This window comes from Anoplophora glabripennis, unplaced genomic scaffold, assembly GCF_000390285.2.
Source record: "Anoplophora glabripennis isolate ALB-LARVAE unplaced genomic scaffold, Agla_2.0 scaffold663, whole genome shotgun sequence".
NCBI classification, from domain to species: domain Eukaryota; kingdom Metazoa; phylum Arthropoda; class Insecta; order Coleoptera; family Cerambycidae; genus Anoplophora; species Anoplophora glabripennis.
In genome coordinates this window covers 156326-179136 of record NW_019416753.1, presented here as the reverse complement: position 1 = coordinate 179136, position 22811 = coordinate 156326, and the positions used below count along the sequence as shown (strand labels likewise).

Genomic DNA, 22811 nt, shown 5'->3' with positions numbered 1-22811 from the left:
TGTGATAAAACACGTACAGAAGTTCTTGGCGCATTTTCCATTATTTGTTGGACATTTTCTTTTAATTCTTCAGTCCGCTTTTTAGGTCGGCCGCTTCCTTCTTTTCTTGTTACACTGCCCGTTTCACGAAAAACATTAACACAACGCTGAACTGCACTTTGAAAAATTTTGTACTCAACAACGCCGGGAAATTGATTTTGAAATTCTATGAAACATTCCTCAATAGAATACTTCCATATTCCATCAATCTTGCGTCCATTTCTAAAGTAGGACTCTATGATAAACACTTTTTGTTCTTGAGAAAACACCATTTTAAACGCTTTTTAAAACGAAAATATTCAAATTGATAGCGGCGATATAGCGCTTTGACAGATGACGTTTAAGTTCATTTGCTATACGCTACGCCCTACGTCCAAATTTTCAGAACCAACTTGACTACGTTTTTATTTGAACGCTCGTTAAAATTGTTTGAATACATACAAAATTAAAATATGTTGTTGGCCAGATGAACGTATAATAGAAATTTTCTTTACATTATATACAAATTATTATAATTTTTTAGCTTTAACAGAAAACTCTTTTAGGGACGCCTATAAAATTCATTAAATTGTATTGCTAGGCGTTTTTATACATGTTCAACTGACTTTGGAAAGACTATAATTTGGAACCGAAATAAACAAAACAATAAGCGCCTCAGTTAAATTTCTAAAGTTGTAACCGCTTCAAGTAAAACTCAAGATGTAACTGCGAATTATTTGCTTATGAAGCCAGTTTACTTTTACCTATTTTGCTCATATTCAATATAAGAGTTTAAAAATTTTATTTGGAGGAAACAATTCTCATTGTTATAGTTAACCGCAATCCGCTACGGGTGGATTTAGTTCGCATTTAATATGCACGCGAGTCAACGAGACAGAATTTGAATTAATTGCACGTTTAACTTTGAAGTTACTATTCAATTAGATGTCGTTATACAGAAATGTGATTATGCAGAGACTTATACGCTAACTCGTTACGGTTGTGACAGCTGCTGCAGCGCCAAGCGACGTGGGGTCTAGGTAAATTATAACTAATAAAATAGTAAGGCGCCAAGTGCAATACAATTGTTGGTACGATACTGAATACTTCTACTTACAATCGAATTAATTCAGTGTGACATAGAAAATTGAATCACGTTCATTTTATAATCATACTCAAGCACAAAATTATTTTTATCCACAATCACCTTATAATCGGACTTTTATCCACACATACTCGTATGAACCGTCTAAAGTGATGGATGTCTGTTCTTGTAAGGAACAATTATATTTTCCTGGAATTTTCCTTGCAATGTCAACTTTGTTAGATATAGACTCCTCAACAAAACTTTCTGCTATAGAGGAGCTCTTCCATCCACCATGTCATGATGGTTGCAAGATCAGCACCTTTATTGGCCAATAAAGTTGATGAAGTGCGCCTCATACAATGGCCAGCTTCTGGATTTGCGATATTCAGGAATGAAGCAACAGGCTGAGAAGTACATTTTTGGTTGATGAATCTGTCTTGTGTTAGGCGAATTGGGCGCAGAAAAATATATTTTCTGCATATTTCAACAGTATTCACGCAAAATCCTTCTTCTATAATTGTAAATTTTCGTGAAATGCCCGTCTTGGTGTCAGGTATTGAAACAAGTAAGTAATTGCCAACGTTCTGTACGTCTCTAATTTTCAAATTTGTCAATTTGCAACATCGACAGGCAGCAGAAACCCCCATTATTAATGTAACCTAAAGTAATTCAAAGTTCACTATATATGCCTAACAATATGTAAAAGGTAAATCAGGTTAATCATTAAATATTCTTTATCGGAAGCCCCAGTCAAAAATTCTTCAATATGTGCTCTTTCCAATACGGCAGCTTTTTTTTGCTTTATGTCCTCTCGATCACTCTTCAAATAAGCAGGAAGCTTGTTAAATTTTCCAATATCTATATTTTTTAGACCTTTATACCAGCCTTCAAGATCGAATACTTCGACCACATAGATGAAACTGCATATTTTTTCTTTAAATTCAAATTTAAAAAATACGATGTCATTACTCTCCGTTTTTCCCTCCATTCGTTAAATTCGGCGAACATTTTTTTGTAATGTTCCCTGGATTTCGCTGTCAATAAATGGAAAATTGCTTCTCGAGCTTCATCAAACACAGCCACAGGAACACAATTACTTTCTTGCATTTTTACCAAATAGATCAGATAGAACTGTTTATTAAATAATTGATAATAAACAACGTACAATAGCAATCAGTAGGTATAACAAAACCTATCACGTTTCATTGAGTACTAATAAGAAATAAGAAGTCGGGCGAATATTTTTTTATTAAATTCCTGTAATTCTGACTGCACACATATAATCGTGATGTGATTATGGATAAAACGTTGTATTGCATTCGTGTTTTAATTGCCTTTTATCCACTGAACAATATTAAGATTAAACATTCTTGCGTGGATAAAATGCTACTTAAAACACTTATACAATTAATAACTATTATTTATGGACTTGCCTACTTGTTTTTTTGTCTTTTTGTCGGTTGTCGTTGAAGTTTTGTATTAGACTAGGCGGTATCTGTTTTGGTTTAGGTGAATCGTATATCCACGCAGATTTTTGGCTTTTTGGCTTTCAAATATCACTAGAAATGAAAATTTTTTTTATGCGCATAAAAAAAACGTGGGCTTAACTTTTCGCGGCACAATATGTTAAAAATATTCAAAAAATGTCATATTTTTCTCCCTATTTATTTATTTTTATTTTATATTATATATATTTTATATTTATTTTTAAGTACAAAAATTCGACCAATGTTTAAACAAGCGCCAGAGCTCTCCTAATTGACGGATTCGAATTTTTGAAAAACCCTTTGAAAGCTTGAGAGCCTTTCTATATGTGATTATATTTTCAAATATCTAAGAGCCTTGGTTTTTGATGTGTAAAATTTTGAAAATTTGCAAATTTTTTTTCAAAATCTGGATCGCAAAATTATTATGCAAAACCTATAGAACCGATTTTGATAAAATTTGGTGTGACGATTCTACATAACATGAAGTTTTCTTGGGCCAAGTATGAAGGTCCTATACCCAATTTAAAGACCCCAAAAAAATTCTGTAAAAAGTAATGTTTTGTAAATGTAACCTCATTTTTGTCGAATTTTTCGATTTTTAATATAATAATCAAGATTCATTCGATTTGTAACTAGCCATATTTTGTAAAAAATTTAATTACAAACATTTTGTTCTTCTTCCATATTCGCCTAAAATCAACTCTTGAAAAGATACATAATTAAATAGGAAGAAAAATATGACATTTCTCGATTTTTTTAACATCGCCAAAAGTTAAGCCACGTTTGTTTTTATGCGCATAGAAAATTTTTTATTTATAGTGATATTTGAAAGCCAAAAAGCCAAAAATCTACGTGGATATACGATTCACCCAAATATGGACTTTTTGAAACAGATACCGTCTGGACTATATTGCATTCGTGTCTTATTGGCATAACCGACACTCAAGAAAGGCTCAAACACTGTTGGAAAAAAAAAGAGTAAATAAATTTGGCTACACTATTTGGCTTATCGTCAAAATATGAAAAAAATTCCGTAAGGTCCAAGACACACGGTGTCAATTGTTTTGAAAAATATATCTTTGTAAATCTCTCTAAGGATTTTTGACACAGATTAATAACAATTGCCCTGGTGGTTTTATATTTGCATACAATTTCTTGCACTATTACGTAATACAAATTATTTATAATTTAGTTTATAACATACTTTTCGGTTGTGAAAACTATATTATAGCAATCGTATCATATATCGATATCCTTTGCATACGATACGATTGTTTTTGTACTACTTGTAGCATAAATAACTACTAACAAGGTATACAGAGCTTAGGCAATCCAACAATGCACGAACAGTAACGAAATCTTGACGTCACCAATATTAATGGCCCGTTTACAATTAATAATGACAAACCGATACATCTAGAATAACTGTTTTAACGTTATCTTTATCTTATTTTTAATTTAACCGAAATTTAATATCCAACGTGAAGGAAATAAAATAACTGTTCCAAGCAAGATTCCTGGTCACGTGGCTTTGCAATCAGTTGTGAAGGATCTATATATATCTACTTGATTAATTCAGACTTTTCTTGCTTATCGATATCAGTATCGACGTAAAAGAATGCACGATTTAATCAGTTCCATTCTAAATGACGAAAGAAATAGCAGAGTAAATAATTTCTGTATTATTCTCGTTCCCGTATTTCTGGTTGCCGTGGCAAATTATTTTTAGGGGAGGGTTACGAATACCGCCGAAAAGATAAAGCTGTCAGTCTGAAGCATTAGTGAGGCATTACACGCTGATATGTTGCCTCTCCTCGTGAAAGTACTAGTAAACAAAAAGGAAGGTGGTTTCAGCAAATCTTGAATAATATACGTCCTATTTAAAGAATCGTATTCAATTCCAATGAATACCCATGGAAATATTTGTTCTTACTTGAATCATCGATTCTACTTTGATAATATTTTATTATTTAAGCAGATTATGCGTAAAAAAGGATTTAAAGCATATGGGTAAATAAATAAGAGGATTTGATTGAATAGGACAGACATGCATTCGCTGAAACCATGTTGTGTTGGTGTGGCAAAACATTGTCCTTTATAGAAATTGTTAAACTGTATTTCCACTCTTTCAATCAATAGAAATAGGAAGTTTGAGGTTATAGTTTTTAGTTTATGTTCAGGTGGGTTGCTGAATTTTGTGCATTGACAAATTTCTTTCGTTTTCGATTAATGTAATAAGGGATTTACTGAATCAATCATCTGAATTGCCTTACTGTTTTTTTAATCGTTTCTTATCCAAAATGAGTTTACCTGGTAGAATTAAAAGCCAATGTTGTGCTCCAAATTGTAAAAGCACTTACTATAAGAATGTCTGTAATGCGTCCTATAAAAATAAAAGTTTTTTCAGAATTACAATAGACACACAGTTACTAAGGATTAAATTAGTTCGAAAATTATGTAAACCAGACTATACTCTGACGAACACGGATCATTATCTTTATGTTTCAAAATACTAATAAGAACACTCTCAACAGAAGGGCTGTGTCGGCATTTTAAAATCGACTACTGCAAGTTCCTATTTTAATTAAATAATAATACAAACTGTCAATCACTAACAACGGTATCATGACATTATTGTCTGTCACTGTCACGACCTACCATATAACATTGTCCATGAGTAATCAGCTACCAGATAATTTCTGTGTCAACAGATAATTGGGCCAAAGTTTTTGAAAAACATCACAAATACTCAAATACTCGAAAGATGTTTGAAGTACACTAATAAAACTTGGATACATTCTTTTGCTAATGAGAGTTCGAAAAAATCTTCTTTTGGCAATAAATTTTAAGCAAGAAAGACAATAAAAAAAACTAGCATATCTGAACTAAAAAAGGCACTATCAATTTTTGTGTTTTAAGTTTAAGGTAAATACAAATTTTAAGAATATCCGTAACATAAACCTGAAATCAATATACACCTGTAATATTTATTTTTAGACATTCCAAGCCATTTTCCTTATGCAATTCAATATTTTCCTCGTGGGCATAGTCCAGTCAGATATACGTATACGCATATCAGAGGTTTTATCTTCCTTATAAATAAGACAACATCAATTCTCTTTAGGCTACAGTTTCTCTCACTTTTTGTTGGATATCAATTTATTTCGATATTCTGCAGTATGTATATAAATTGCACGTAAAGAAGCTTTAATATGAGCATGTAATTCGAGAAAAAAAGGGATAATAAAAAGCAAGGATAACATTGTCAAAACAAGGTTTAGCAAACTTGTGACGGATTGCAAATCAACGTAGTTATCATGAATACAATCTCTCACTAGTCTGTACGATATTTGTTGCCTGCGGAATATTTAAACCATTCTACAATAGGGTATATGTCAACTTTGTCGAAAATTACAAAATACCTACCACTTACACTCAGAACCACTAAAAACCAAAACTCTACAGCCACCCCAACTGCATACGTACCCTTAACGACATATCAATAACACTATTAAAATTGTTATAAATGTTCCTATTTTCGCCTTTGAAAACCATGTACTGATTTGTCGCCCCAAACACAAATTCACCCTCTACCTTGGAAATCTTAGGTTTTCAAATACATACAGAGCCTTATAAAAATAGCCAAAATATAAAGATTCGACATATTCCTCCATATTGCCATTAACGTAATCGTGGATTCAACCTACACAACTATCCAAAATCACTCCGACCCTACCACCCCTGCGCTCAGAGGTCGCGCCTGAACATTTCTCATACTTTGAAAATTTATACTCCCTCAAACTTGGAAAAACGTTTACTCTATAGGGAAAAAACCAAAACCGCGGACCATCTTATTTGGCAGTAGTAACAAATTTTTTACTCTTGATTTCGAAAAAATTTAAGGCGTTTTAAGGTAGAAATTTTAGGTTTAATTGTTTGTTCTGTTTTTATACAAGCTTCATTTCAATATCCGTTCAGTAAATTTTTTGAGTATACTTAAGTACTTATACACGTGGGGAATAGCTCTATAAATTTTTTCGGATAAAATGGAGCATCCTCTACTTTAATCTTATTGCCGTAAGTAATATAATGGCGGTTTTCCACTAAATGGACAGTTGAGTTTATGTCCTGTTTGTGTTTTCTAGAACAAAACAAAAACAAAACTGAAACAAACCCAAAACTCTAGTTTCCATCAAGCGGGCTACGTTTTGTTCGAGTTTTGTTTTTGTTTTCAGTCATTTTCCACTGGTTGTCGCGAGGAAGTCAGAACACATTTTTCCAATAACCAACATGTTTAGAGAAAATTTGTTTATTCTTAGTTATGGCTGGTTTATACTGAAGTCCTTGGAAGAAGTGTGTCTACAGAGTGTCCCACCTCGAACTCCATCGATGGATATCTGGGAAATCGCTCTAAGGATTTTTTTGAAATTGTGATAGTGTGATACGGACCGTGTTAAAATATTTTCAAGTTCATCGTACTTCCGGTTACACCGGAAGTCGATACTAACTTTCTTATTTTAAATGGAACCCCCTGTATATTATTGCATTTTTGGAAATCATTCATTTTTAAGTTGAAAACATATAGCACACTCCATACTTAGGCTTGACCGTTTCCGAGATATTTCGATTTTTAAACAAAAATTGACAGATGCAGACTGTCAGCAAAATTTAGTTTTCCCGGTTTATTTTTTTGTGCAAATTGGACATTTTGTACAGAAAGACCTACTTTATCGAATTTGACATGAAAATTTTCCAATTTTTGTACAGGGTGGTCAAAAAAAATGTATCGAATGAAGTTCAGAATATGTGGAAAACTCGAAATTTTTAAATGGAAACCCCTATTTTTTTTTCAATAATATACCGGGGGTTCCATTTAAAATAAGAAAGATTGTATCAACTTCCGGTATAACCGGAAATACGATGACCTTGAAAATATTTTAGATTGGTAGGCTCCACAGTCCGTATCACGTCATCACAATTTCAAAAAAATCCTTCGAGCGGTTTCCTAAATATCAATCGATGGAGTTCGTGGTATATGTACGGTTAATTTGTTTACTTGGTTAGTTTGTATCCTAGCCAAGTAAACACTTTAACCGTACACATATATATTTTTAAATAGCTATAATTCATTAATGATTAAAATATTGTTTTTGGGAAGAAGAAAACGCCAACATAAAAATTGGGTTGGATCACTTAAATAGAAAACACAACACGACCGTTTCCACTAAACAGACTGGAGATTCAAAACACGTCGAAACCTTTTGATGTGACCGCTTTCGAGCGGGACCCGAAAAACAAAACTCCAACTGTCGCAAAACACGCCAGTCTTCAAAAAGTTTGCGAAAAGTTACAGTTTTGTTTTATTCGACACAAGTTTGTGCTTTGTTTTTGTTTTGTCCGTTTAGTGGAAATCCGCCTAAAAGCTACTCACCTGTGCAGACAGTCGGCATTCAATTACCCTGCAATTGAAGTCCGCAGTTGCGGCCTTGTTGAGATTTGTTAAGCTGTGGGCGATTACGAAAACGGCTCCCGGGGGCAAAACGATGTCCGTCGATCTCAGTGGATTAAATTCGATGAGCTTAGCGCAACCTAGAAACACCAAACAGCAATATCAAAAGGAGAAACATTCGTAGCAGCTGATAATATAGAGACAGAAAATTTGCGGATGTTTTTATTAAGTTGCCCCTAGGGGCACGAGCACCCTTATCATCTTTTTTTTTACATAAAACACACCACAGAAATGAGACAACCCCCAAATTCAAAGCCAAAGGCTGTGCGGAAGGGGGCTACACTTGAAAAAAACGCGGACAAACATCCATTATCCATCGACATTGCCAGTGTCGACACCGGAGATCGAACCCGGACCAGAATAGGAAGCCTGGCCGAGAAATGCTTGCCACCGCACTCTCGACCGACTGCGCTACCGTGGCGATTTCATTTATTATATTTTGTTATTAGTATCAACCTGAAGGGAACAAACAATGTCTCTCATCATTAGAGCGGCGAGGTATATGTCAATCAGTTTACCAAGTCTTTGATGTTCGAAGTGCCTATATGAAAGTGGCGCAGTTCGAAACTTCACGGAAAAGTTGCAACCTTGAATGACGGTAAATTGCCGCGTGTATACTAATTGTAAGACACAGTGAAATCACTTTGGCAGCTGTTTACCAGGTCCATATTTCTAATGTGTGCCCGTCAATCTATTAAGTCTATTAATTCTATTAAGTCCATTTGCCTATAATCTAGTTAGAACTCGTTTGTCAGCGGTCTGCGTATGCGCATCTTATATATATCTCTATGACTAATTTGGACTCCATTGTAGTTAAAATTTCACTCACATCGCAGTTAATAATGTATTCTATTTTTATACTATTTCTGTCCAAGCAGTATCGAGTGGAATTTCACCGTTACTATGAGCAATTTTATGAATTACGATTAAGGCAGAATTGACGAACTTCACTCAAATCTAAGTATCTGTTTCTTCTCAATGAGCAACTTTTTATTTTACTATGAGCATATAAAAACAATAATGAGTTGTTTTCTCTAATATGATCCAAATTTTACTATGTATTATTGAGTTAATTTTTACCCAGACTTGATTATGGTGAAATTAATTATGAAATTATTTGAGTAGAATTTTACCCATCTGTAGTATATCTCAACAAATTTCTTTATACAATTTTCTTGAAGTAGAAACTTAATTAGGAAAAGGACATTAATAATCAAAATAGAGACACGAACTCCAAAAAAATATTGAGAATTTGGCAATATTTACTCAAATTTATATAGAAATGTGCTAAATAAGAATTTTTTTACCAGCTTTAGTTCAAATACTGCCATAAACGAGCAAAATTATTATAAAAATGCTCAATATTACGTAAAAATATACTTAAGGGATTACACAACCTTGAGATTTTTAAAAAATCAATTTTTTGGCTAGATTTATTGTTTACATTTTTAAGAATACCTATTTTAAGCATTTAACCATATGAAAATTCAAATTATTTTCGGAGTCATAGCACTTTGAAATGAGCGCAGCAGGATACCCCCTTCCAAGGTAGTAAGCAAATAGCTACGAGCGGAGAAAACCTTGACAAAGGGTTTTATACACTTTCATAAAACATATTCTGTTTATCTGCTTCCATTATAGTAAATAGACTATTAATACCTAAATTATTTTTAAAGAGGTAAGTGGATTTTACCGTAAAAGTGGAAATTACTATGAACAACGGGAGGTAAGTGAGGTAACTAATGAACCAATAAAGAGAAATATTTGATGAACATTACATTTTATTCATTATTATGAACGAATATTTATAGCAATTGTACAGTTATTATATTTAATAACATTTATAAAATCTGGATAATTATTCCCCTCGCGTTTACTAATTGTCACATTTTTCTCAAAATTATTTGACCGCTCCATTTCAGTCACCGAGGAGGCTCAATATTATCTGACTGATCCATTAAAACCCCATGATGCGACGTACTACTAGAACATGGAGTTGAAGTGTCATTGTAAAGAATCGTGTTGGCTATTTCATTTTTGTTACTTAAACTGTCAGCAACATAACTTTCTGCAATTGTGGCTGATTTCCACCTACCATATCTTTTGATTGCTAGTACATCAACTCCTGTATTAGCCAGTAACGTTGCCGATGTTCTTCGGAATGAAGGGCCTGTATATGTTTCGGAATGTTCTAGTTTCAAAAACTGTGCAATCCTATTAGTAATCATAGAAAGGCCGACAGGTTGGTTGTAACATCTACCTGCTTGATAGCGCCTAAAAAAGCATTCTACATGAACGTTCAGATTATCTTCCAACATTGCTATATTCAGAAAAAAAAGGATCAAAGAATTTCTTGTTCTTAGTCGAGGTCTTACATATCTATTTCTGATTTATATTTTTATATTGTTTTTTACTTTGGAATTATATTTGTATTAGGGTGGTTATACTGAACAGCTCTGTTGGATTTCGCCACTCATTTTGATACCTATATTTGTTATATTCACTTTTTTTGATATGCAATAAAGACCATATTATTATTATTGCTATTATTATATACCATCTCCTGTACCATCTCTAACTACTCCCACGTTATAATGTGTAGAATCCAAGTTTCATTTCAAATTAGGATTTCCATTTTTGCTTTTTATACGAATTTCATTCATGCATCAAAAAAATATTGAAGGCCTCAGTTTTCCGATAAAATTAGATTTTAAATATTTACTAGTTTTATTATCTGACGACTGCAAGCCCACTGAGATGCATCGTGAACCATCTGGAAATGACCATCCAAAAACTCCTTCAATTAACATATATTTACGCTGACATGAATAAAATATTAACCTAACACCCACATATCACAAAAGCTATATTGTGAATCGCGAATGCCGAGAAACTAATAAATCATGAACTCTGTAGAAACCTCAAATAAAATGCAAATGATGTAAGTTAAACAAGTAAATTCTTAATTATGTTACACTTTTTTAATGTTAATAAATCCAATTTCTACGTATTAATCAAATAATTTGACAGTGTTCATTTACAGATATCAGTATTATGCCTGTATTTAATTGGCACAGTTATTAAGTTGACTGGCTGTTATTTCAAACTACATGCAAAATATGTTTATAAAATAAAACATTTGTAGTATAACAACCCTAGGTTCGACAAAAAATAAGTAAATGTAGTTGTGGCCAGAAATATGTGATCGTCATAAGGACTACCTACGCTGTGTGTATCCATTTTTAATTGACCGGAAGGCGCTGGCTACTAACTTTGTAGAGGGGATGTATGGTTTAATTATATAAAACAAAAGCAGAGTAAATACACCTAACCTTTATTTACATACAATTCAAATTAAACATGTGACAAATAGAAAGAACAACAAAAACATTAACAACCATTTAACATAAAATGAGAGTGCCAGGCTCACCTAGAGCTCCTGTGGGGAAAGAGCATGGCAGAGAAACCCACGATCGTTGCTCTTACCACCCAAATATAAATACAAAACAACCGCTAACCAAAGGCATAAATTAAGAACCTTTGCTAATGATAAATAAGACCTGTCTCATTTAATGTGTCACTAAATGTCATCTGTTACCTCATATTAGTCATACACACTTCCAAGTAAAACTGAAGAGGTTTGGTGTTAGTTAGCCGGCAGAGCCGGAAGGTACTGGAGTCCCATACGGGAGGCAATCCAGCTATAGTTGAGATTTCGGAAGATCCTTCATAACACTGGAGTCCCATACGGGAGGCAATCGAGCTTAATCCAGATTCGTTCCGCACGGGCGAAAATGTAAGTAAACTCAACAAGGCTCGTATAGACGTATGACATAAAGTGAGCACAAGAAATCAAAGAACAAATGATAAAACAAGTTAAGTGTGAAACAAAGAGGTCGTTAATGTAATATCTGGGCAGTCACGACAATATACATATTTTAACATGTAATAAGTAATGAGCAATCTATAATAATAATTGTAACAATTTTATCTTAGAGAAATATACGCCCCTGAGCGTAAGACAATGAAGGCTAAACATATACAGAATTACTATTATGAAACATCTATATTTTACGTATAACGTAATCATGACAAAAACAAGTTAGATGTGAAACAAAGGAGTTATTATTGTAATGTCTGGGCGCCCACACAACATATATATACATATATATATTTTAACATGAAATAAATAATGAGCAATCGTTAATAATAACTATAACAATTTTACCTTAGAAAAATATATGCCCTAGAGCATAAAGCAATGGAAGCTAAACATACAAAGAATTATTATCATGAGACATCTATAACCATCACAATCACAAAATTACATAGAACAATTAACAACAAAGTACTTAAAGAATATTACCTGCTAACAAATACCGGTTAAACACTTAATTTTCCACTTCTATATTTTTCACACTACACTGATCGTCTTGCTTTTCACTCCGCGCTGTTCTCACTTCAACTGCCTATCTTCAACTATTTAGGCTTCCTTCCAGAATTTCCTACCTAAGTGCTTGTTTTTTGTGCATCCTTCTATCGACCGTTAATATTACTTTTTCATTGTTATACAACACCCATGTAGCAGGTGACGTGGAAGTTGATAAGATAAGTACGGTTTTGCACACATTCGAAAAAGCAATTGTTTTTATTCAAAAAATGCATTAATTTGGTACATAGACAAAATAGACTGAACTGTAGAGGCAAGCCGGTGAAGCCAACCTTTAGCCCAACCTCAGCCCAGCCAGCCTCGCGCTCTCAGTCGCTGTTAGACATTCGATGAGTTAACATTGTTAGTATTTTATTAAATATATTGTTTTTATTTGTGCAATCATGGGGCAGTGTATCGTTGACGATTGTAATAGCAGATCTGATCACAATAGTGCTGAAATTTCATTCTTTAGGTAAGTAATAACATAAAAATATTATATGCCATTTCGACGGCTTCGCGCAGCATTCTCCATCTCACATGCATTTATTTCCAGTGTTGGCTACATGTTTTTTAGTGCAACGTTATTAACTGATGTAAATATACAGGCTCATATTATCAACCGGCTATTTACAATTAGTTTCTTTGTCACAATTGGTGTTTATTTTCATGATGGCTATTTAAAATAACTGTAAATATTGAACCCTCAACATATAATTTCAATAATAAACATACATTAATGTTAAATTACAGGTAATTAGTTACTGAATAAAATTGTATTATGTACCCATTTTCTTGTTTTTATTCTCAGGTTTTCTAAAGAGAGGGGAAATGAAATTGGAAAGGGTCAAAGTCATTAAAAAAAATTGGGCGTCCTCTACATTTTCAAGAGAAGTTTATTATTATTATAAAAACGGCGCTAGAAATTTATCCAAAAATGCAGTGCCAATTTTAAACTTGCCAAGAGTGATAAGCAAACTGTCGTTTAAAAAAGAAAAATGACAATTTAAGAAATAGAAATAATAATATATTTATTTAATAACTCCTATAGAAATAGTACACCCAAGCCACAGAAAAATAAAATTGTGTATCATGTATTAAAAAAAATTTTTAATGCGAATTTATTTAAAAAATATGGATAAGAACTTGTGAGGACTGTATGTGCAAAGTATATGAAGTTAAAACATTTAAATCAGTGAAATCTATTAAAAGACAAATATTAAGTAAACTAACTTTACTTAGAGGGCAATAAATATATTTAAATTATTTTGTAGGTTTATTTAAACAAAACATTAAAATATATTATTTTCTGAATTCCAAACTTGAAAAATGAATATTTGTCATAAGTGTAAAAATACTGTTTAATCCGGGCCTGATCAAAGTATGCGCGGTCAGATTACCTTACCACTCCACTTCCCCGCAATTTGGCTTCATCGGTTCCCATGCTTTGGGATAGGAAACGTACACTCTAGGTGCTCTGTGATTTGGTACATCTTTTTAGCATATAATCAAAATATAAGCAAACCATCCTTTTTTTGATATAAAACACAGGTTTTTAACTAAAAATTGTAAATTTTGTATTGACATAATTTATAAATAAATTTGGACGTTGTCGTGTTCACAAAACTTTTTCAATACGACATAATTGCAACAACTGATTGTATCCTTTGATAGTTTAACAGATATTTTCTTACATTCTGATATTTATAAAGAAATTATAAGTGCACCTATCTTGGAAATGTACCAACCTGTACTCAAACTGCCAAACCAATAATTGACCGTATAATTTTATAAACAATACCCATGAAACTTGAAAAGTATGCAAATGTAATTTCAGGCACCGCTCGTCAAACGTCTCTTTTACGGCAGTTGTAAAATGAAGTGTCTAATAAAATTCCGGGTTCCGGAGATAAATAAAAATGAGTTCTCTTTTCCACTCACATTTTGCTGATAACCAGTCAATACGTCAGCGAGGTAACAATATACACCTCGAGCTGTGCATTTATTTAGATATACATGTTGGTTTTACAACTCAATTAGTATTATGCAAAGAGAAACAGGATCTCGATTGAATATAATTTCTCTGTAATCTTACGCTGATGATTATTATTATTATTATAACTATTACCGAATCCCTAAACTCATATCACGATTTAAATGAAACTTACATTTATTTATATTACTACACATACTACTACTATACATACTAATAATTTATTAATACGAATTTCAAAACACTTTATTTTTGTATTAAATACACAAAAAATTTATTTTTACTATATACTTCAATAACACCCTGTATACCTTTTCTACATTGTAGAATGGACTTTTTTAACAGAGCTGCCTATTCCTGTATCTTTCATTATTGATACAGAATGAATAACATCTGAATATTTTTTTAAAATTAGTCTAAACAAAACCATACAAGCAAAGTATTATACAGGATGAGGCGTGTATAATCTATAAAAATTAAACTACAGTTTCCTAACGATATTTGTAATAGAAACATTTTATACGAAAAAGTTCTATTTTTGCGTTTTTTTTTCGTAAATTAAAGTTTAATTATCAAAACATTTTCTCTGGACGATGAGTTACGTGCTGTAGACCAACTGCGTAAATAAATCGTCGTTGAAAGATAGAAAGATACTCCAATTTTTGGGGAACAGATATTTAAAGAAACTGATATTTTCTTATTATAGTAATTAATAGTAATTACTATCTTAAATGCATTGTTGTTACTGCAAGAGTTCGCAAACAAAACCACATCCGTAAGCATCCGTAGTTGACAACTGCGTGCAGTAAACAACTTAACATTTCTAGATAAAATGTTGAAATTGATCCCCAATAACGCCGATACAAGCATGGCACCGACGCACCCAATTTCGGCGAATATTTTCCCAAATTCCAGGTATTCCCCTAATTATGTCAGCAGCTTCAAATATACAGTTTCGCAATTCTTCTACCGTAGCAATTGAAGTATTTCAAACCAATGACTTCAAGTGACTCCAAAGATAAAAGTCCATTGGTGTTAGATTGGGTGTTCGAGGTGGCCACGGAACAGGACCAAAGCGTTCAATCCATCGCTGAGGAAACATTTCATTCAAAAGTGTCGTTACTTCTCGAGTACTGTGTGGAGGAGCCCCATCTTGAAGATAGAACATGTGTGCCCAAACTTGAAATGCTACATCGTCCAATAAATCAGGCACCCGGTTCTCCAAAGCGTCAGCATATGTTGGTCCATTTAGTCGTCCTTCAAAGAAATATGGGCCCACAAGTACTTCGCCTATTATGCCAGCCCAAACATTTATCGAGAACCGATGTTGAAAATGAGTTTCTCTAATCGCGTAAGGATTTTCATCGGCCCATATGTGCATGTTATGGAAATTCACTTCTTCACGGGTAAATGTCGCCTCATCTGTTACACAAACATAAGTAGGAAAGTCTACTTGATTGGCACATTGCCGTAAAAACCATCTGCAAAAACGCATTCGTTGATCACAATCCGGGGGTAAAATCTGTTGAACTGGTTGCAGATGATAGGGTTACAACAGCTGGCGCCTTAAGATGCGATTTACGGTACGAGATGAGATTCCTACTTGCTGTGCGAGTCGTCGAGTACTAATTGTGGGGTCTTCATCAAGATTTTCCAACACTACATCTTCAACATTAAGGTTCACTTGCTGACCACGTCCTTCTCTTCGAGGAATAACACTTCCCGTATCTCGCAGCCGCTGAACGCACTGTAGGGTTGTATTTGCACATGGAGGGTGACGTTGTGACCGTCGTTCCCGGTACAACCTAGTCGCCGCGAGCACATTTTCTCCGGCCGCACCATACACTAACACCATATCGACACGTTCGGAAATACAAATGCATTGTTTTCTCGGTTTATTGTAAAACTAGTTAGCGCACAATCTAAAAAATTAAGCAAAGTAAGAAATAGGAATCTCGTTTTTAATGTAATCGGTACACTATTCTTATTTTCTACTTCTTTATAAAAATTACACTGTCACTATAGTGGAATTACAAAATAAAAACTTTTGTCTGGAATCTTTCACTTTTTAACACTGATGGGTCGATGGACGATGCTTAATATTTAATAATTAAGTGAATAACGATACAAATATACAAATACAAAATCAGTTGACTGCACAAACTTTTGACAATGTAACCTAACCTTCTTTTAGTATTATTAGTATTAGATTATACCGACTTAAATTATAAGGTTGCATCTCGGGTGGCATAAGAACATTTCCAAAGTTTTTAATAAATAACACAGGCCTTCATTTTCGTTGAATAAATGAACTTTAATTTACAAAAAAAACGGGAAGATAGAACTTTTTCGTATAAGAGTTTTCTATTACAAATATCATCAGGGAGCTGTAGTTTAATTTTTATAGATTATACACGCCACACCCTGTATCTGCCAGAAGAAAGAGCAAACCCTAATAAACTGTGACAGTGAAAAAAACATATGATTTAGTAGTATTTTGTGTCACAAAGGGGTCCGTACACATTACCCACAATATGCTCAGCATCAGCATAGTTTCCATCCAGAGGAATAAACTTACAGTTTAATTAGAAGCATTTAGAAGTGCGGTCTGGATATGTGTTGGTTTATTTAAAATCTGTACCCATGAGAATAAACTGCGAGAGAGAAATTCAACGCGGGAATTTTCATTAAACAGACGTGTTTCAGAATAAAAGAATTCAAAGGACGCACATTGGATTACACGTTATGTAAATTATAAGTAGAATATTCAGTTCACGTGAGGTTGAATGAATAAAATAACACAAGAACAAATAAGTTGAAAAAAAAAAACATCTCTATAAAAAAGTGGTATACACTTTTATTAATATGCTTTTACAATTTTTGACTTGAATTTAAAAATCGATCTAATTTATGAAATACTGACAAAAAGTAAAATAAAATTTGGGATTTTTGGAAACGTTCCTGAAAATTACTTTACGCATACAGGGTGATTCAGTCATAATGTCATTAATTTTAAGGGAAGATAGCGAAAAATAACAGCAGTTTTTACTGCGTTTTTAATGAACGACGAAGAGTAAACAGACCGTTTTACCTAGTCTCTGTAGCAACAATCTAAGTTCTAATAAGTTAAAAAAAAAGATAAAACTTTAATACTGAATCTTAGATAAACGGTTTACCACAAATTACTCTTACAAAATTTATCTCTATTGGGAGAAAATTATTTTACTGCAAATAGATTTCTACCCCCGTTTTGTCGAAATCGAACACAGCGCTGGGACTTCTTACTGCGGTTTTTTTTTACAAAATCGATTACGATAACACTCTGACCTTATTGCTTCTCAGACCGTAAAAAGTTCAATGAATCGCAATTTTCAGCACGTGAGGATGAGGCTGACGCTCCGGTAGTCGTTCTCTTTTAGTGTTTGTTTATCCTACAGCAAATTTAGAAATCTCTTTAGTACAACATTAGAGGTGTATTACTATACCCATTTCTAGTCGTTTCCTTCTTTCCCTCTGAATTAAAATGTATAACATTTGAAAAGAGAAAAGTCAAACTATATTAATTAAATTGAGGTCAAATTCTGAAGATATTATTGGAATAATAACGTTCGTTCCAAAGTGAACAGGACTTTTTAAAAATAAATATTTCCAGTGAGGCCATCTATTGGCAATTACATGTGATACTTCACTGATGTACTGTAAAAATTTTATGACATCTGGACGAATAGAAACGGAGCTATTGCGTCTGAAGTAATAGTATGTTTGCGTATTGTGTATTAAGTTTTGTTTTAAACTTGGTAAAACTGAAACATTCCAATTCATGAATCATGTTGCCCAACCCAAATCCGTGATCAAGGCAGATTCCATCAAAACTGTGTGAATTCATCACAGATCAGCCAAATCTTCTTTGAAATTCATGAAATTGGAATTCAGCATCTCAAAAAATCATTTTATCGCATTTTGCTGAATATTTGGGCTACCGAAAAGTGTGTGCACGATTTGTCCCGCACAAGTTGACTGACATCCAAAAATTGCTCAGAAATCAACATTCCAAGGACATCATTAAGGGGCCAAAATGACAAAAGAATCTTTTTGTTTTTATTTTTTAAAAGTCCTGTTTACTTTAGAACGCACCCTATACAGGGTGTTTCAGGAGGAGATGTAGAGTTTTTTAAGGCGACATAAAAATAATTTTTTATTTGTATCTTGGAATGAAAAGTATAATTTAATTATTGATACCGATCAAACATTGTCTTGATTTGCTGATTTCTTTAATTTTGTATCTGTATGCAGTTGCTTTAGATTTTTGGAGCAACATTGTTTTTCATAAACTGTCGTTTATTATGTATAAAATATCAATCCTGATATTTTCCGTAATATAATGTAATGTAGATACATTTGTCTCTACGACTTGACAATAAAAATACCATTCGGCAGAATAGCGGGACACGAGACGGTTACTTTTATAATCGATTAAGGAACCGAAGCATCATTTACAAAATTTATATCCCGCCTAAGGTTACTGCCCTCTATTCTCATATCCGTTTTGTGTTTTAGTCATTTTGCGCTCGCTCTCCACTCTTGACCTGGCTGCAGCCAACTACAAAACCATAATTCCTTTATCCAGAAAAGCGTAATCTGAATATAGGAGTTTAGAAGAACTCCCGACGCAAAAAGTCGGGTTAGGGTTATTTATCATGTCTTCGAAAATAGATTCTAGGACACACTACAGCCAGGACCTCCTTCATACATAATTCATAATTTAGCACTGTCGCAAACATATTTCTTACCCTCGGTAGCTAAAAATGCAATGGCTTGGTCCATACCGCCCCCTTGAGTTCCGATGTACCGTTCACACTGGGCGCATAGATTCGCCATTTTCTCCTTGGTTAGAGGAAACTGAAACAAGATTTATTTACTTCAATAAATATTTAGTGATTTAAAAAAGACAGCTCAATTAAAAAAACAAATAGGCATGTTAAAATTGGATATCTAAAAATAATGATTTACATTAAGTCGGACTACTGCTCTGCGGACTAATGTCCCGACCAGCGCAATATCTTATAAATCGGTTTACTTACTAGTTCTAATCAGTATATCATAGGTGAACTAACCTACGAATCAGTCAACTATTTTTAATGTCTTATCTATAGATATTGAGTAAGCATAAGCCAGAAAAGATCTAACATGCTTTCAATGCTACCAAGCTGACAGAGAGCAACGGTCTGGTTGGTTCTGCCACTTCTAGTAGTTTACTAGATATTGCGGGTACATTCAATGCTGGTCGAGATATTAATCCGCAGAGTAGGTGTTTCTCGCAAGTTAAAAATTGTTTCGCCTAGTGGCGACCTAAGTAATGCTTTCCCACTACTTGCGAAATAACAGGTCGTTCTCTGCCAGTTTAGCCGTGTTAAAATCATGGAGATTGGGTAGCAGTGGTAGTGACTATTTATAAATGAACATGAACATCTAGACAGCCTGCCAATATTATTGACTACGTCATTATTTAATCTATTAACATTCTGAAGGCGTTTTGAAAATGTCGTCTTCAGAATAGAGAAATTTAATTATCGAGTTGATTATGGAGTAATTCTCTTAAATGTTAATTTCAGATGGCAGTGCCAGTACTTAATTTATTAAGTAAATATCTGAAATATGTTTTGCAAACCATATTCGTTGTTATAGCTGTTCAAAATAACAATTTTTACTTTTTTATTGCCTATTTTCTTTTATCGGATATACTAAAGCTAATGCTTAATCATAAAATGTATTTATTGGATTTACGCTGCCTGTAGGTAATATAAAATATAGGTACCTACCTATATTTAAAGAATATAATCGTTAAATAAAATAAACTACATTACATAAAGTGGAAGCTCTAAAAAAATATTTTCGGGTAAAAGTACCTTTGAAAATTAGTACTAACTGTACAATATACTGAAGTAGAGCTAAATCAGAAATGAAAACATTTTAATAAATTATAATATATAATATAAATACAAAAATAATAAACAGTATACCCAATAAAAATATATACTAGCCTAGCTTAAAATCGATAGGATCGTACAATTTCGAGAAAAGTTAATGTAAAGTTTTTTGCTCAGAGAAAACCGCAGAAGTAAATTTAAAAGTAGGTATTAACATTAACTGTCACAAGATCAATGTTTGTCATAGTTTAACAAATAATATAAAAATCATTTTCAGTAGATTATGGCAATGAACTAAGAATCGATTAGCAATTTTATTTTCTCAAATTCTTAAAAGTTCACAAATTTGTTATTCCGTCAGTTGAGGTTTATTTAATCGACTTTTCGTAAATTAATATAGCCTTGCTGACACTAAAGAATTATATCTATATTCCCTATATACCAAATCCATGTCGGCCAATTAATTCATTTAAATGTACCCTAAACTATACTCCATAATGCTAAGAATTATTAAAGCTCTGATAGCTTGTGAAAATTAAAATTTGTTGTAAAATTAAACTCGATCCATAGTAACGTACTTTTTCATATTAATATTTTAAAATTAGAATACCTTTTGTGTTATATTTTGGAATCAAAATATAATTCAGAAAAAAACCCATATTTATTTATTTATTTATTTAATTTAATTCACCCAACGGGAGAAACCCAGTTACAGGATGAATATTACAGCTACAATAAATACACATTAACACAAGAAACATAAACATTTAAAAAGTATAAATAAAAATTACAAACCTTAATCAGAAACAATGGTCAGTCAATCAATAAAAAAATAGCATAACGGTAAAGTCACATGGGAATTAATATATCTAAAATCATTACCAACAACAGAAACAACAACATAAGTAGGTAATACAAAAAACTAACAAGAAATTAAAAATCCGATAACTCAATTGTGAGAATAGAAAATTCTTTTAATATGTGCTAAAGAAGTATTGAAAATGTCCAGGCTATTCTCCATATTATGATAATTAAAAAGCATTTGATGTAAAGGAGACCACCGCAACATGTTAGTGCGCGAAGAAGGAAGATTAAACAAACTATTTGATCTGGCATTTATTCTAGGAACACGGTAATTTATTTGTGTTGTAAGCTCAATGCAATCAATATCGTGGTTGACAATTTTGTACAAGAACATTATCGAGTACATAACCCTCCTCTTAATTAAACTATGCATTTCAAACCTATCCAATAACAACTCCTAAGGATATCCCAGAGCTGGATTGACTCCATCTAAGATAAAACAGGCCGATTTAAGAAACCTCCTCTGCACTTTTTCTAATGATGTTATGTAACTATTATAATAGGGAGACCAAACCACAGAGGCATACTCCAACTTGGGTCTAACAAAGCACGTATATAAGGTACGTAATGTAGACATATTCTTAAAGTCCTTACTATTTCGGAGCATAAAACCCAAATTTTTGTAAGCACCTGTGACAGATTCAGCAATATGTGCAGAGAAGGTTAATTTTGGGACAAAGATGACCCCTAAGTCCTTAATATGCTCAGGTCTAACCAGTACCTGATCACGTAGGCTGTAATTAAATAGAGTAGAATTAGTTTTACGGGAGAAAGACATTACATTGCACTTCGAAGTGTTTAAGGGGAGCCGATTATTATCACACCAAATGGTAAGCAAATTCAAGCTGTGCTGAAGCCTATTACAATCAGATACAGAGTTGACATTAGTATAAATTTTCAAATCGTCAGCATACATTAAAAAATTTACCTTAAAGTTTAGCGCTATATCATTGATAAAAATAATAAAAAATAGTGGTCCTAGTACTGACCCTTGAGGAACGCCTGATGTTTGACTAAATATGTCTGATTTGTAACCACGATATTGCACAAACTGAATACGATGTGATAAATAAGATTTAAACATAAGTAAAAGAGAATTATTGATACCAAAATTGTGTAATTTACGAAGTAATATACCATGATCTAATTTGTCGAAGGCTTTAGTGAAATCAGTATATATAACGTCCACCTGACCTCTCATATCCAAAGTCTCGGCAATAAATTGAGTAGCACACACAAGATTGGACACTGTTGATCTACCAGGCATGAAACCATGCTGCTCAGGAACAATTAGGTTTTTAGCATAAAAAGAAATGTGTTCGCGAATAATTATTTCATATAATTTAGAAAAGTTGCATAAAATAGCAATAGGTCTGTAGTTTTCAACACCTCCTTGTTACCCTTTTTATAAACCGGACACACACGAGACTGTCTCCATAAATCAGGGAAGGTGTTAGATCTAAGGATTTGATTAAAGATCGTGCATAACGGTTTGGA

At 33.0% G+C, this 22811-nt stretch overlaps 1 protein-coding gene across 1 annotated transcript in view; it reads right to left on the bottom strand.

Moving 5' to 3' along the window:
• LOC108913117 (N-acetylgalactosamine kinase) overlaps positions 1 to 22811 on the bottom strand; it is a 62601-nt gene that overhangs the window by 13508 nt on the left and 26282 nt on the right. Inside the window, exons 4-5 of the mRNA XM_018718595.2 lie at positions 19314 to 19422; positions 8024 to 8181 (exon numbers count right to left, since the gene is read on the bottom strand). Coding sequence (XP_018574111.1) covers positions 8024 to 8181; positions 19314 to 19422 — 267 coding nt within the window. The remainder of the gene's footprint in view (positions 1 to 8023; positions 8182 to 19313; positions 19423 to 22811) is intronic.